General features: G+C 42.5%; 1 protein-coding gene across 1 annotated transcript; it reads right to left on the minus strand.

Moving 5' to 3' along the window:
* Positions 1-531: 531 nt before the first annotated feature.
* On the minus strand, positions 532-645 carry LOC138415255 (dolichyl-diphosphooligosaccharide--protein glycosyltransferase subunit 4-like). The gene has a single exon (XM_069544039.1). It carries the CDS (start codon positions 643-645, stop codon positions 532-534), a length of 114 nt encoding a protein of 37 aa, XP_069400140.1.
* Between the last annotated feature and the right edge of the window lie 15,196 nt (positions 646-15,841).

Raw genomic sequence — 15,841 nt, forward strand, 5'->3', positions numbered from 1 at the left:
CATCAGTTGATGAAAATATAGTGAGCAGAGCTTGCAGGAACCTAACCCTGCATTTCCCCTGGGAACCATAGTTCAGTATCTGTTAATTCAGGGTTTGTGGCAACTTTATAGAACATAACTACTATAAGTAACAAGAATCAACTGTTTCTACGTCTTGTATTTCCTACACGAACGATAGAATACAAGCAGCACTGTTCTGTACTATATGAATATGTTTAACAATGTTCATAGAGATCTTGCTGTTAGCTTGCATTCGTTCTTTTTGGGGGGACCACAAAAAAACCTGTATTTTTATACTGGGGAGAGGGAGTAGAAAAGAAGTAGCCCCTATACTGGGCCCTATTCAGTGGGAGCTTCTTGTTCCATAGGGTTAAGGAAGACTTTGAGGAAATAAAAGTTGTTTGGAAAAATCCAGGTGTAGTTGCTTTGCATGTTGTGATGGGTAAAAGGGATGAAGTGTGAAGGCCCCTCACACCCTCCACGTTGCTTCAGACTATGTCCTGGAACCCGGGGGCAGAGAAAGCGCCACTTTCATTCCTGCTTCTTGGGGTTGTTGACGGCCATGTAATGATGGAGAACAACAAGCAGGAAGACTGACACACCCAACGTGTTGGCAAAGATGGGGAGCTGCACATCCGTGAGCATGCGTATCAGGGGGTTCAGCTCCAGACATGGTCTGCACACTGACTCGAGGGAGGAAGCCTGGACCGGACGTTTGCAGCGCTCTGCATTCATTCTTGATCCGTTCTTTGTTTCTTTTCAATCAGGTGAACGACACATGATCTACGGAGATCAGCCTCTTTTCTCAGCCACCCCAGTGCTCACTCAGTGGGCCCATATAGCCAGCTGGCCACAGTAGAGGGTTTTGTGAGCATTTGGGGTTTTTTGGTTGCTTTTTTTTTTTTTTTTTTTGCTGTTGTTCATTCTTTTGAACAGACACCTGGGATTCATCATATGAGTGTTTCTTAATTGGTCTGACTAATCTTCTAGTGACAAACATTTGTGTTTTATCTTTTCAAAATGTCACAGTCTTGCATATAGGACTTCCGTGGCATCTCCTGGTTCCTGGGATAAAATTTTAAGTCCTTTAATCTCAGTAGGTAAGACTAGGTGTTTCCAGTGCAGGGGCGAGGGTCTGATCCATGGTCAGAAAACTAAATCCCACGTGCTACGTAGTGTGGTGAAATAAAACATTTAAAGCCCTTATCCATGACCTGCCAGACAGTCTCACACAGCGAGCTGGTATCTGCAGGTCTCCCCTCCGGCCTTCTTTCACCCCTGGTTTTATCCACACTGCCTGCTGCCACAGCGCATGTGCACAAACTTCCCTCATGGGACTATGTCCCTTGGCCTGAAATTAACTATCCTCTTCCTTGAAACCTCTGTTTCACAGTTTTTGTTCACCAGTGTGTTACCATGGGGACCTGGCACAGAATCTGGCATGGAGAATATATTCAATACACTCAAGTTAAACAATGGAAAGAATGAGGTGGGAGGCAGGCCAGGAGGGAAGCCAGCTGGTGAGAATTATGTTTACGTGGCTCTCTTTTGACCAAACACTTGGTCTTAAATGCTTACTAGAATGAAAACTGCACAGCTGACTTATCTCCTGTCAGACTCTCAGCTCATTAGCACTGGAGTGATTTCTGTTGAACTAGACCTGTAATGATGCTGGGAAGTCAGAAAGCCCTGCAGACTGACCCTGAGGAGGTCACCATACCTTTCTGTGCCAGTTCCTCCCCATGAGAGGAGGTGATAACGTCTGGATCTGCCTTGTTGCTAGCGAAACACACCCCAGGGGCTCTCATCTCTCCCTCTAGCTCCTGCCATCTATTGGATTTTTCCATCATCTTAAGATATGGAAAAACTCTGACAAATTTTAGAGTTTTAGATGTGTTAACTAATGTGTTAACGTTAACTAATGTTAATATGCTAACATTCAGTTCAGTTCAGTCGCTCAGTCGTGTCCGACTCTTTGTGACCCCATGAATCGCAGCACGCCAGGCCTCCCTGTCCATCACCAACTCCTGGAGTTCACTGAAACTCACGTCCATTGAGTCGATGCCATCCAGCCATATCATCCTCTGTCATCCCCTTCTCCTCCTGCCTACAATCCCTCCCAGCATCAGGGTCTTTTCCAATGAGTCAGCTCTTTGCATGAGGTGGCCAAAGTACTGGAGTTTCAGCTTTAGCATCATTCCTTCCAAAGAACACCCAGAACTGATCTCCTTTAGAATGGACTGGTTGAATCTCCTTGCAGTCCAAGGGACTCTCAAGAGTCTTCTCCAACACCACAGTTCAAAAGCATCAATTCTTTGGCGCTCAGCTTTCTTCACAGTGCTAACATTAACTAATAACTAATGTGTTAACAACTTTTTCCTTAACATGATGTTATGGAAAAACTAACAAACTTTTCCACCAACCCAATATAAAGCATTGCGCCTGTCCTCTAAGGACAGGTGGCTCAGATGGTAAAGAATCCACCTGTAATGTGGGAGACCTGGGTTTGATCCCTGGGTTGGGAAGATCCTGGAGGAGGGCATAGCAATCCACTCCAGTATTCTTGCCTGGAGAATCCCCATGGACAGAGGAGCCTGGTGGGCTACAGTCTATGGGGTCGCAAAGAGTCAGACACGACTGAGTGACTAAGCAAAGCACACTATCTTCAAGGGTGTCCTCAACATATTGACTCAGAAGAAAAGATCTGAATACAAAGATCCAGTGAGAAGTCACCATTCCCCCACAGGCTTTCTCCTACTCTCCCTCCAGCTAAGAGATGCCTGCTGGCATCAAGCAAAAGGGAGGGGTCCAAAGAGGAGGTGTCTCAGCCCAAGTGTTTTTCCACCTCCCCGGGGCAGACTGCACATCCCTGAGAAGGGAGAGGCAGAGCACGGTCAAGGCCATCGCCAGGCCTTTGGCTCATTTCCACTTTCGAATGACTGATTCTATTCTCGTGGTTTCTCTAAAACTATATGAAACTCGTGGTTAAACCCACATCCTTCCCCTCTGCCAAAAGGCCCCCAGTCACATCCTCCCAATGACCACCACCACTTTTCTTCCGTTTTTGGTTGCAAAATGAATCCAACTAGCTCACCCAGAAGGTCTGAGAGAAAGAGGGAGTGAGCATACACAGGGATCTCGTACACCCAGAATCCAACCAACTACTTCTCCCTCCCTACCAACCCCCTCCCCAGTATGAAGCATTCTCATCTCACCTGGTTTCTTGCAATATCCCTAGCTGATATTCCTACCTTAACCTTTGTGCACTAAATCTTTCTCCATGTATAGGACTGCCAGATAAAATTTAGGACACTGAGCTGAATTTGCACTTCAGATAAACAAAAAAATAATTTTTTTAGTATAAATATGTCACAAATATTATATGGGATACACTGCTACTAAAAATATTCATTAATCTGAAACACAAATTTAACTGGACATCATGAAGTTTTATTTGCTAAATCTGGCAACCCTACCCATTTAGCAACTAGAGTCATCCTTTTAAGATGCAAGTTAGCGCCCATTATCCCCCCCACTCAAAATCCACCGAGAGCTTCCCATCTCTGAGCAAAGTCCTTGCCATGATCTGCCTTCCCCATACTCCTTGTGTCTCACCCTCTACCACCCACCTCCTTGGCCACCCAACCCAGCCACCCTGGCTTTCTTGTTGCTAGCTCCTTCTCCTTCTTAAAGTTTTGCTATCTCAGTGATCTCTTCTCTGACCATCCTTTAAAGAAACACTGGAATCACCCTACCTTCTATCACCTCCCTGCTTTCTCTCTATTTTCTAACACACCACAGTTCGTATATGTATAGGTTTGCTCTCTTTTCTCACTAAAAAGCATGGTCCATGAAAGCAGGCCCGGCAGTTTGTTCAAGCTAAGTATCCGGCATCAGTGGGCACTCATAAATATTTGCTGAGCCAATGATGAAACCCAATGATGACTCTTTGTGACCCCATGAATCGCAGCACGCCAGGCCTCCCTGTCCATCACCAACTCCTGGAGTTCACTGAAACTCACGTCCATTGAGTCGATGCCATCCAGCCATATCATCCTCTGTCATCCCCTTCTCCTCCTGCCTACAATCCCTCCCAGCATCAGGGTCTTTTCCAATGAGTCAGAAGCACAGCCAGGAAAGTCCCAAAACAAGGGGATTTGGTTTTGTTTCCCTTTCTTGGCAGCCTTGCTCTAATCTTTCTTCACTTACTCATCTTGCTCAAGGCCCCCTTTGGACACCTTTCATGTTTTACCAGGACTTCTCAAGGGTGCCATCACAAGACTGAGGCAATCTGATTGACTCAGCTCACCTCCCTTTCTCTCTCTCTCTTTCTTTCTTTATCCTTTACCCCCTCCTTCCCTATCTCTCTTTGCCACTTATGTTTTTAATATTTTTAATGAATAAGTAATATTTCTAAACATATACTTTATTTTCTTTATGTCAAGGGTGAAAAGGAGTGATTTAGGGGCTCTGCCAGCCAAGAGCAAATGCCACTAAACATCTTCCTTGTGTCCCTACCCAGGCTCAGGTTCCCCACAGAAAGTCATTGGTATTCTGGTCTGTATCAGCCAGAAAAGGACTGGGAGCAAACAGCCTCAAAATCTCAGCCATAAAAAGTAGAAATTTACTCGTTACATGTGATATACGTCTAAAATGAATTTGCAGGGATTCTGCAGTCCCAAGTCTAGGAACCCAGACTAATAGAGGCTCTTCTGAATTGTAGCAGGGAATTAGAGATGGAGGAATCCACACTGGCTCTTCAGTGGGTCAGCCCAGAAGTGAGGGCCAGCGCTTCTACTTGCAGCCCTTTGTCCAGAATTGGTCATATGATTGTAGAGGGGCTAGGAAATGTGAGCAAGCACAGATATTTGGTAAGAAGCAGATGTCTCTCCCTAGGCACCATCTTGCGAGGGGAAGAGAGGCAAAGTGGATGAGAAGCCTGTTCAGACACAGACATTCTTCTACTCACCCACTGCAACTCCTGGAGCTCTGGAAACTCAAATGAACCCCAGCCAGTCAAGAGGAATAGATCAAATATGAGCCAACTCTAAGCACTTGAACCAGGCCAGATGGCAGTGAAAAAATAAGATGATTTTTCTGAGTAATGCAGGCTCCATTTCCTGATCCCGTATCTGCTACAAAAAATTATAGCATCATCTTTCATTTTTTCAGCACTGACACCTTTCAAAGAGCTTTCTCTTCCATGTGGGCATCACAAAAAGGCAGAAATTACTACCTTTTTACCAAAGAGAAATTAGAGGCTCAGAAAGGATAAGAGAATTGCCTAGGCTTAGGAGCTCATAGAGGCATAACTGTGACTTGAGCAGTTATATTTGTCTCTGCCTGGTCCGGTGATCATCATCACATTATACTTCCTTCAAAGGACCAGCATTGGGGAGGGACGAACACAAGAGGTCCCACACAGGTCTCTGCAGCCACACCACATACATGGATGTGGCTCTCATTCATAAACAGGTTGCTGCTGCTGCTGCTGCTAAGTCGCTTCAGTCATGTCCGACTCTGTGTGACCCCATAGACAGCAGCCCACTAGGCTCCTCTGTCCCTGGGATTCTCCAGGCAAGAATACTGGAGTGGGTTGCCATTTCCTTCTCCAATGCATGGAAGTGAAAAGTGAAAGTGAAGTCGCTCAGTTGTGCCCGACTCTTAGTGACCCCATGGACTGCAGCCTACCAGGCTCCTCTGTCCATGGGATTTTCCAGGCAAGAGTACTGGAGTAGGGTTCCATTGCCTTCTCCACATAAACAGGTTAAGATACAAAAATTAGGTAGAAGTTTAGCTGCGTTCAAGAGACTGAAAGCACGTTACCCTTTGGATGATAAGGAACAAAAGTGTGATGGATTTCCAAAGCAGAAAGATGAAGGAACTTTCCAAAAACCACACTCTTTCCATGCATCCCAGAGAGTTAAACTTTAGAACTGAACAGGCTGGTTACAAGGAAGGCTGCCCTGGGTTTGAATCCCGGCGCTGCCACTAACCAGCTATGTAAACTTGAAGAAGCGACAGCCTTCCTGAATCACAGTCTCCACAGCTGTACGATGATCATCACAGCATCCCCTTTACGGACTCTTGTGTGGACATAATGTAAAGTGAACCTATACGGTTCTCAGCGCACAACTGTCATTTGGTAAAAGTTGTCTGTTTAGGGGACACATAGTTTTCCAGGGCAGGAGCCCATTGTGTCCCCCTTTACCTGGCAAAGCAATAAAGCTATCCTTTTCTACTTCCAAAGAAAAGGTTGTCTGCTTAGAGTTTTTGGGTGGACTGAGAAGAAGCCCGTGGGGTCCTCACGCTCAGAGAGAAGAGCGGAAGGAAGCAGAGAGCAGGTGCACCCCAGTTTCTCTTCCTTTCACCCTCTCTTCTTCCTTATCTCACTCTACTTTTGAAGTCGGTAGAGAACAATTTTTTTTAAGTTTAGGAATAAAGAAGAAAAAAATGCAAAAAAATGCGCAAAACCTCATGACAGTAATCCAAAAGGCTCGCTTTATTCATACTTAAGAATAAGTTTACATTCTCTAAATACTGTGTTTTGAGACTTTTTCTATTTATGTTGCCCCATAGGTTTAGGATAGCTTGTGTTCCAGGATCAACCCTCAAATCTCAAAAGTTTAAAATAATAAAGGCTTATTCCTTATTCTCCCATGTCCCCTATGGACCTGAGTGACTCTTGTACAACTATTTGCCATGGGGTGACTTAGGGATGGAGGCTATTTCAACCTTCTGGCCCCTCCATCTGAACACACGGTTTTCTTCTTGACTGTTATGAAGAACTGTGGAATTTGCTGTATGGCTCAGGAAACTCAAACAGGGGCTCTGTATCAACCTAGAGGGGTAGGATAGGGAGGGAGATGGGAGGGAAGTTCAAAAGGGAGGGGATATATGCATACCTATGGCTGATTCATGTTGAGGTTTGACAGAAAACAATGAAGTTCTGTAAAGCAATTCAGTTCAGTTCAGTTGCTCAGTCATGTCTGACTCTTTGCAACCCCGTGAACCGCAGCACGCCAGGCCTCCCTGTCCATCACCAACTCCCGGGTCCACCCAAACCCATGTCCATTGTGTCGGTGATGCCATCCAACCACCTCATCCTCTGTCATCCCCTTCTCCTCCTGCCCTCAATCTTTCCCAGCATCAAGGTCTTTTCCAATGAGTCAGCTCTCTGCATCAGGTGGCCAAAGCATTGGAGTTTCAGCTTCAACATCGGTCCTTCCAATGAACACCCAAGGACTGATCTCCTTTAGGATGGACTGATTGGATCTCCTTGCAGTCCAAGGGACTCTCAAGAGTCTTCTCCAACACCACAGTTCAAAAGGGTCAATTCTTTGGTGCTCGGCTTTCTTTGTAGTTCAACTCTCACATCCATACACGACTACTGAAAAAACCATAGCCTTGACTAGACGGACCTTTGTTGGCAAAGTAATGTCTCTGCTATTTAATATGCTGTCTGGGTTGGAGAAGGCAATGGCAGCCCGCTCCAGTACTCTTGCCTGGAAAATCCTATGGACAGAGGAGCCTGGTAGGCTGCAGTCCATGTGGTCGAAAAGAGTCGGGCACGACTGAGAGATTTCACTTTCACTTTTCACTTTCATGCACTGGAGAAGGAAATGGCAACCCACTCCAGTATTCTTGCCTGGAGAATCCCAGGGACAGAGGAGCCTAGTGTGCTGCCATCTATGGGGTCACACAGAGTTGGACATGACTGAAGCGACTTAGCAGCAGCAGCAGCAGGTTGGTCATAACTTTCCTTCCAAGGAGTAAGCGTCTTTTAATTTCATGGCTGCAGTCACCATCTGCAGTGATATTGGAGCCCAGAAAAACAAAGCCAGCCACTGTTTCCCCATCTATTTGCCATGAAGTGATGGGACCAGATGCCATGATCTTAGTTTTCTGAATGTTGAGCTTAAAGCCAGCTTTTTCACTCTCCTCTTTCACTTTCATCAAGAGGCTCTTCAGTTCTTCACTTTCTGCCATAAGGGTGGTGTCATCTGCATATCTGAGGTTATTGATATTTCTCCTGACAATCTTGATTCCAGCTTGTGCTTTCTCCAGCTTAGCATTTCTCATGATGTACTCTTATCCTTCAATTAAAAAATAAATGAATAAAAAATCATGTGTGGGATCTTAGATGCTTAAGCCCAGCAGAACACTCACTTCTAGCCAAAAGGCCATATCTTAAGGCAAGGCAGGGTGTGGAGAGGCCTGGTCAATGTAGTCTTCCTTGTGTCCAAGAAGGAAACTGAGGGTACCTGTGAGCCATCTTTTCAACGTTGTGTTTGCTTGACTTTTCATTCATTGCACATTCTATCCTTTATAGTTAGACATTTAGATTGCTTGTAATTTTTCGATACTATAAATATAATCAGAGCTTCCCAGTTTCACTACGTTTATAGTTGGGACCACACTGGCACTGAGACTGCCCATTTGCAGATGGAGGCCACCACCCACTCAGGCAGAGCCTCAGCTCTCATCCCCACTCATCCAGATTAGCCCCATGTCCCAAAGTCCACAGGTGAGTGAAGACCACTCAAATTCGTCTACTCATTCAGAAACATACATTGAGTGCATGTTGGAGGTGAGGCACTGTGCCTGACACTCCTGGGTATACAGCAGAAAATCAGATGAAGTCCCCGCCCTCATACACTCCATTCATGAGTCCTCTGCTCACACCACCTCTGCTGCTGGGAACCTCGCGGAGCACTGCTGAGAGCTCTGTGACTTGACAGAGTGGCGTGGGTAGGAGAATGTTTCTCTTTGTTGCCCATGGCAATTGACCACGTAGGCCCTGAAGCTGCATGGTTTGGATGTTGTGGGCTCACATGGCCCTTTGTTAATTCTTCTCTTTCTGTTTCTTCCACACAGAGTCAAAACCAGTGAGGCAGCCAGTCTCAGGGTGGCAGAGACTCAAACCCTTTTGTCCCTCATGGTCCTTATGATGATCCTCCCTAGGAACCTCTTACTCATTCTTCAACCAAAATGCCAAAGCTGCCATATGCAAGCACACACTTGTGGAGAGGAGTGTCCCCTAACGCCACCCACCAGGACCATTGTAGATTCTGGGACAGGTCATCCAGAACCTTCTGAGATGTCACTAACACCCAGTGGACATCACCAATCCTTTTTCTTTGTTAGATTATTTCCCTAAGATAAATTCCCAGATGTGGGATAGAGAGCTCAAAGTATTAAAATATTTTTTGTGGCTCTTGATTCAAGTTGACAAATTGTTTTCTGAGATTTATGTGGTGATAAACACTATCTATGATAATATCAGTTCTTTGCACTGTCACCAAGATTAGGAATTATTATTGTTATAAAATATCGTTAGTGTGGTGGGAAAAGGCCATACTTTTTCCTTGTTTTAATTTGTATTTCTGTGAATACCCCAGGTTCTAATTTTTGCCACATTTGTTTATAACAGTGTTTATACTTGTGTGATTTGTCACTGAAGATGTTGGTTTATTTATTTATTCAAGCCTTAATTTCTTAAACCATTTTTTATGAGTTCTTTATATAACAAAGATGTTAGTCTTCTGGCTGTGGTAATTATATCTTAGAGCCTCCACCCCATCATCCTTCTTCTGGTCTTTTTGCTTTCTTATCCTGGTTATTTTATTTTCATTGTTTTTGTTGAAGTGCAGAAATTTTAAATTTTAATTTATTCAAATTTGTCGGTCTTTTCCATTGTGGTTTCTTCTTTTTTCTTTTCAATTCAAAGCTTACAAATATATTTCCTATCCAGAAACTTGATCAATATCTAATTCTATTTTCTTCTAATTTGTTTCCTATGGTTTGGTTTTAATTAAATAATTTTTTCCTGGGTGTGTACTTAAAGAAAACAATTGTTTGAGCATGGATTGCTTCTTAATTGTTTTCTTTAATGTTTGTTCAATTTATTTAAACTTAAAAAAAAGTTCCCTCATTTCTCCTACCCTCCACACCCCCACCATATCTTGCAACCACCAGTCTGTTCTTTGACCTTGTTTTTGTTCTGTTTTGTTTTCGATTCTGCATATAGTATAAAAGAGATCATATGGGATTTGTTTTCTTTTCTGACTTATTTTACTTAGCATAATGCCCTCAGGGCCATTTCTGTTGCTGCAAATGACAAAATCTCATTCTTTTTATGGCTGAATAATATGCCATTATGTATATTCCACAGCTTCTTTATCCATTCAGTTAGGATGTTTCCATATCTTGGCTGTTGTAATAAAGCTGCAATGAACTTAGAGTATATATGCATTTTTGAATTATTGCTTTCATTTTCTTCTCCATTTATTTTTTAACTAGACTTAGAGGGGATAATAACCCTCTCTGCGAGGTAAGGAAGCTTATTTGGATGTTTAATTCTAAACCCAAGTTGCTGAGTCTTAGATTCTCATTGGTTTGAAGGATTAGAGATAACTCTGTCCCTTGTTTCAAGCAAACTGAACTATAAAAATATTAATTCTTCCAATCCATAACCATGGAATATATTTTCATTTATTTGTGTCTTCTTCAACTTCTTTCGTGAATGTCTTCTAGTTTTCAATATACGGATCTTTCAGCTCCTTGGTTATATTTTATTGACAGGTATTTTATTCTTTTCAATGTAGTTGTAATGGATTTGTTTTCTTAATTTCTCTTTCTGATAGTTTGTTGTTAGTGTTTGAAACACAACAAATTCTGTGTATTGATTTTGTATCCTGCAACATTACTGAATTTGTTTATTATTTTTAACAGTTTTTTGATAGAGTAGTATTTTCTATACATAGTATCACGTAATCTGCAAATGACTTCCCTGGTGGCTCAGACAGTAAAGCGCCTGTCCGCAATGCGGGAAACCCGGGTTCAATCCCTGGGTCAGGAAGATCCTCTGGAGAAGGAAATGGCAACCCACTCCAGTACTCTTGCCTGGAAAATTCCATGGATGGAGGAGCCTGGTGGGCTTCATGGGGTCGCAAAGAGTTGGACGTGACTGAGTGACTTCACTTTTACTTTCAATCTGCAAATAGGGACAGCTTTCCTTTTTCTTTTCCAAGTTGGATGCCTCGTCTCTTTTCCTTGCCTAATTGCTCTTCCTATGACTTCCAACACTGTCTTGAATAAAAGTGGTGAGAGTGAACACCCATTTCCTGTTCTTGATCTTAGAGGTAAATATTTCAGTGTTTACTGTAGAGTATGATATTAGCTGTGAGCTTGTCATTTAGAGCCTTTATTAGGTCTCCTGGAGGGAAGCTTTACACATGTCTGGTTTATGCAGCTAATGCCCAGGGGACACTCCTTCATCACCTAACTACGGTGGCTGGAGGAGCTTGTGTTCCTGGGACCTATGGGAACATGGAAATCGATGGAACAGTCCTTAACAAACTATCATGTCTAAGATGCGGTGTAGACAGTGGACTGAGACACAGCCACCATTCTTTCTGTGAATAGAGACCATTTTGCTTGTCCTAGAGCTTCAAACTGAGGAGAAGCCTTCAGGTCTGGCTCACATTTAGTGGCCTACTGAGCTGCTCTCAAGAAACATAGGCTGGGGACACCATCTTGGTGCTCTCTCTCTGCTTTGTCTAGCTTTCTGGTATCTCCCAGAAAAGAGCTTAAACACTCATCTGGAGCCCACAGAGTGGACACCTCTGGATCATGGATCTGGTGGCCAGTGGGACTTACCCTTGAAGCCCCCAAGGACTGTATATATTTGCATATTTTAAAAGCTGCTGCCTGAGGGTCCAGCTTCCAGTCAGCCTGAACCTAGGTGCTGAGATCCTCCACATTAGGACAGTGACAGGTTTGGGCACATCCTCAACTACTGGGAACTGTTAAAAATATAATAGGCTGCCTGGACAAGCACACAGGTTTGAGAGACAGCCAGGAGCTGAGACAGGAGTGAATAACAAGTTCATCTCCTAAACCAGTGTACTCCTTAAATATGGGAAGAAGTGGTTGTTTCCTGTACAGAAACCAACAGAGAGTCAAGCAAAATGAAGAAACAGAGGAATATGTTCCAAATGAAAGAATAAGATAATGATCATAAAGATACTCACTGAACTGGGGAAAAGAAAAGATGAACACAGAGAAAACTTCAACAAAAAGATGGAAAATATAAGAAAGTACCAAACAGAAGTCACATAGATGAAGGATACATTAAAGTGGTTTAAGCATAGACCAGATGTAACACAAGAAAAGATCAGTCAACTCAGGGACAAGGCAGTGGAACTTGCTCAGTCAGAATAGCGAAAAAGAAAAAAGAATGAAAAAATATGAAGATAGCTTCAGGAGTTTATGGGACGATATCAAACAGACTAACATTTACTTTATAGGGTTTCCAGAAAGAGAAGAGAGAAAGGGGCGGGCATCTTATTTGAAGAAATAGTGGCTGAAAACTTCTCTAATTTGGAGAAGAAAATAGACATCCATATCCAGGAAGCCCTAAGAGTTCCCAAAAAAAGATGCTACCAAAGAAACCCACACCAAAGCACCTTATGATTAAAAATGTCAAAGTCAAAGACAAGGAAGGAATTTAAAAGAAGCAAGAGAAAGACAACTAGCTCTATACAAGGGGACCCCCATAAGACAATCAGCAGATTTTTTTAGGACAAACTCTGCAGTGCAGAAAATGCAGAAGAAAACTTCTAACCAAGAGTATTCTCCCCAGCAAAGTTTTCATTCAGAATTGAAGGAGAGGTAGAGTTTTCCGACAAACAAAACTTAAAAGAGTTCATCACCACTAAACTAGACTTACAAGAAAAGTCCCAAATAAACACTTAACTTCACACCATAAGGAAATAGAAAAATAACAAATGAAGCCCAAAGTTAGTGAAAGGAAGAAAAAAAAAAGGATTAGAGCAGAAACAATTTAAATGAGATCAAAAAGACAACCGAAAAAATTAGTGAAACCAATAGCCCATTCTTTGAAAAGATAAACAAAATTGACAAATCTTCAGGTAGATTTACTGAGAAAAATGAGAGGATTCAAGTAAGTAAAGTCAGAAATGAAAGATATACTGTTACAACTGATACCGCAGACATACAAAAGATCATAAGAGAATACAATGAACAATCACAGGCTGACAAATTGAATAACCTAGAAAAAATGGATAAATTCCTAAGTACATACAACCTATCAAAACCAAATCATAATGAAATGGAAAATTTGAACAAACCAGTTACTAGCAAGGAGTTGAATCAGTCATCAAAAACCTCTCAATGAACATAAATCCAGACCATATGACTTCACCAGTGAATTCTACCAAACATCCAAAGAAGAATTATTAATAATGCAAATCCTTCTCAAACTCTCCCCTCAAATAGAAGGGGGTGGAACTCTTCCAAACTCATTTTACGAAGCAGGCAGTACCAGTTACCAAAACCAGACAAGTATGCCACAAAAAAAGAAAATTATAGGCCAATATCTCTGATGAACATAGATGCAAAAGTCATCAACAAACTATTAGCAAATCAATGTCAACAATACATTAGAGGTATCATACATCGTGATTAAGTGGGATTTATTCCAGGGATGCAAGGATATTTCAACATCCACAAATCAACCATGTGACACACCACATTACCAGAATGAAGGATAAAAGCCGTACAATCAACACAGTAGAGGCAGAAAAATCATTTGACAATGTTCCACATCCATTTTTGATAAAATCTCTCAACAAAGTAATTATTGAGAAAATACTTAAAATCTTTCATACATTTGTATGAAACTTACTTTTAGTCATTTCTTTTTTCAACAGTAGGAGTTGTAAGACTTTCTACTATTCCTTAAGGCAAATAAATAAGAAGTCTGAACAAAAGTATCTCAGGGAATGTCAGGACTGGGGATGGGCCTGGGAATTGGAATCTTCTTTAGCTTTTCCAGCCATTCTTTTGCATTGCTGCTGCTAAGTCGCTTCAGTCATGTCCGACTCTGTGTGACCCCATAGACAGCAGCCCACCAGGCTCCCCCGTCCCTGGGATTCTCCAGGCAAGAACACTGGAGGGGGTTGCCATTTCCCTCTCCAATGCATGAAAGTGAAAAGTGACAGTGAAGTCGTTCAGTTGTGTCCGATTCTTTGCAACCCCACGGACTGCAGCCCACCAGGCTCCTCCGTCCATGGGATTTTCCAGGCAAGAGTACTGGAGTGGGGTGCCATTGCCTTCTCCGATTCCTTTGCATTACTGATGAATAAACAAGGGTTGGGAATGGCCCATCTGGTCAACCCCTTTTCTATCAGAGTCCCTTCAAAAGAGTAGAATAAACACCAATTATTAAAATCCTTTTTTGTCGTCGTTGTTTTTGCATGTAACAACTACCAGACTGAGGGTCAGTGGAGGGAATGGGGTTAGAGTAGATGCTTTTATTTCAGGATTTGTGAGATTTTATTCTCAAGTTGTCTATACCAGTAATGGTCTGTGGGGTTTCTGTCACAGACCAGTATTGTAACTTAAATCATCATTTGCCAGGTCTCTATATTGAGAAGTCTGTATAGCTGCAATCCCCAGCAAAATATTTTAAAGTGGAAGTGGAATACTGATGAGCCCAAATTGAGAGGAGGAGGCAAAGATTTAGTTACAAAGAACAAAAACTCACTGAGTTTTTGTTTCAATTGAAGGTAGAGAAGTGACTTAGTGCAGCCCCAACCAGCAGATTGATTGCAATGACATGTTGTTGTTCAGTTGCTAAGTTGTGTTCAACTCTTTGTGACTCTATGAACTGCAGCACAGCAGGTTCCCTTGTCCTTCACTATCTCCCAGAATTCACTCAGATTCCTGTCCATTGAATCGGTGATTCTATCTAACCATCTCATTCTCTGCTGCCCCCTTTTTTGTTTGCCTTCAATCTTTCCCAGCATTGGGATCTCTTATCCAATGACATGAGAGACCTTGAACCAGAACCACGCAGCTAAGCCACTTTCAGACTGCTGCCCCACAGAAGCTGTAAAATAATAGATGTGTGTTGTTTCAAGCTAATAAATTTGGGGATAATTTGTTATGCAGCAGTAGATAAGGAATCATAGATCTGTACTGACTAATGATCAATAACTACTAAAATCACAGCTGCAAGGCTAAGGGGGAGCTTCATAATAGGTGGATCAGTAACCAGACAGTATCTGAAGTTAGCAATCGATTTTTTGAAATAACTGGATCTTTTAAAGTAAATCCCAAACATCATATCATTTCACCCACTGATCAATCTTAATGTCACACACAAAAAAAGATGTGATGCAATTAGAAGTACCCAACACTACCTATGAAATATTATTACTAAAAAAAGTTAAACCTGAATTTAATTAAATCCCAACTACAAGTTTACATGAAATACAGAGGAAATGTAGAAAACTCTATACATAAGTGACTTGATTTCTTTAAAAAACACATGCCTGAAAGAGTGAAAAAAGAGAATCGAGATAACCCAGCAATGTGTAGACTCTACTAGTCACGGCTCTCCAGAGACACAGAACCAGTAAGATACATATGGGAGGAAATTCATTCTAGGTGTCGTTTCATCTGGTTATGGAGGCTACCAAGACCTGCGTCTGCAAGCTGGTGACTCAGGGAAGCTGGTGATATGATTCAGTTTGAGTCTGAAGGCCTGAGAACCGGGTGGGGGCAGCGGGTGTGGGGCAGCAGTGTAAATCCTGATCTGAGTCTGAAGGCCCTAAAGCCAGAGCAACATGTCTAAAGGTATCTCAGTCCAAACAGAGTGCGAATTTGCCCTTTCTTGGCATTTCTGTTCTGTTCAGGCCCACAGCGGACCGGATGATGTCCACCTCAAATTGGCAAGAGTGATCTTCTTTACTCAATCTGCTGAATTAACTGCTAATCTCTCTCAGAGACGTCTCACAGACACACCCAGAAA

This window comes from Ovis canadensis, chromosome 1 (assembly GCF_042477335.2).
Source record: "Ovis canadensis isolate MfBH-ARS-UI-01 breed Bighorn chromosome 1, ARS-UI_OviCan_v2, whole genome shotgun sequence".
Classification (NCBI taxonomy): Eukaryota; Metazoa; Chordata; class Mammalia; order Artiodactyla; family Bovidae; genus Ovis; species Ovis canadensis.

Excerpts from the sequence above, each read along its gene's own strand:
- LOC138415255 (XM_069544039.1), bottom strand. The coding sequence starts at position 645 with ATGCTCACGGATGTGCAGCTCCCCATCTTTGCCAACACGTTGGGTGTG.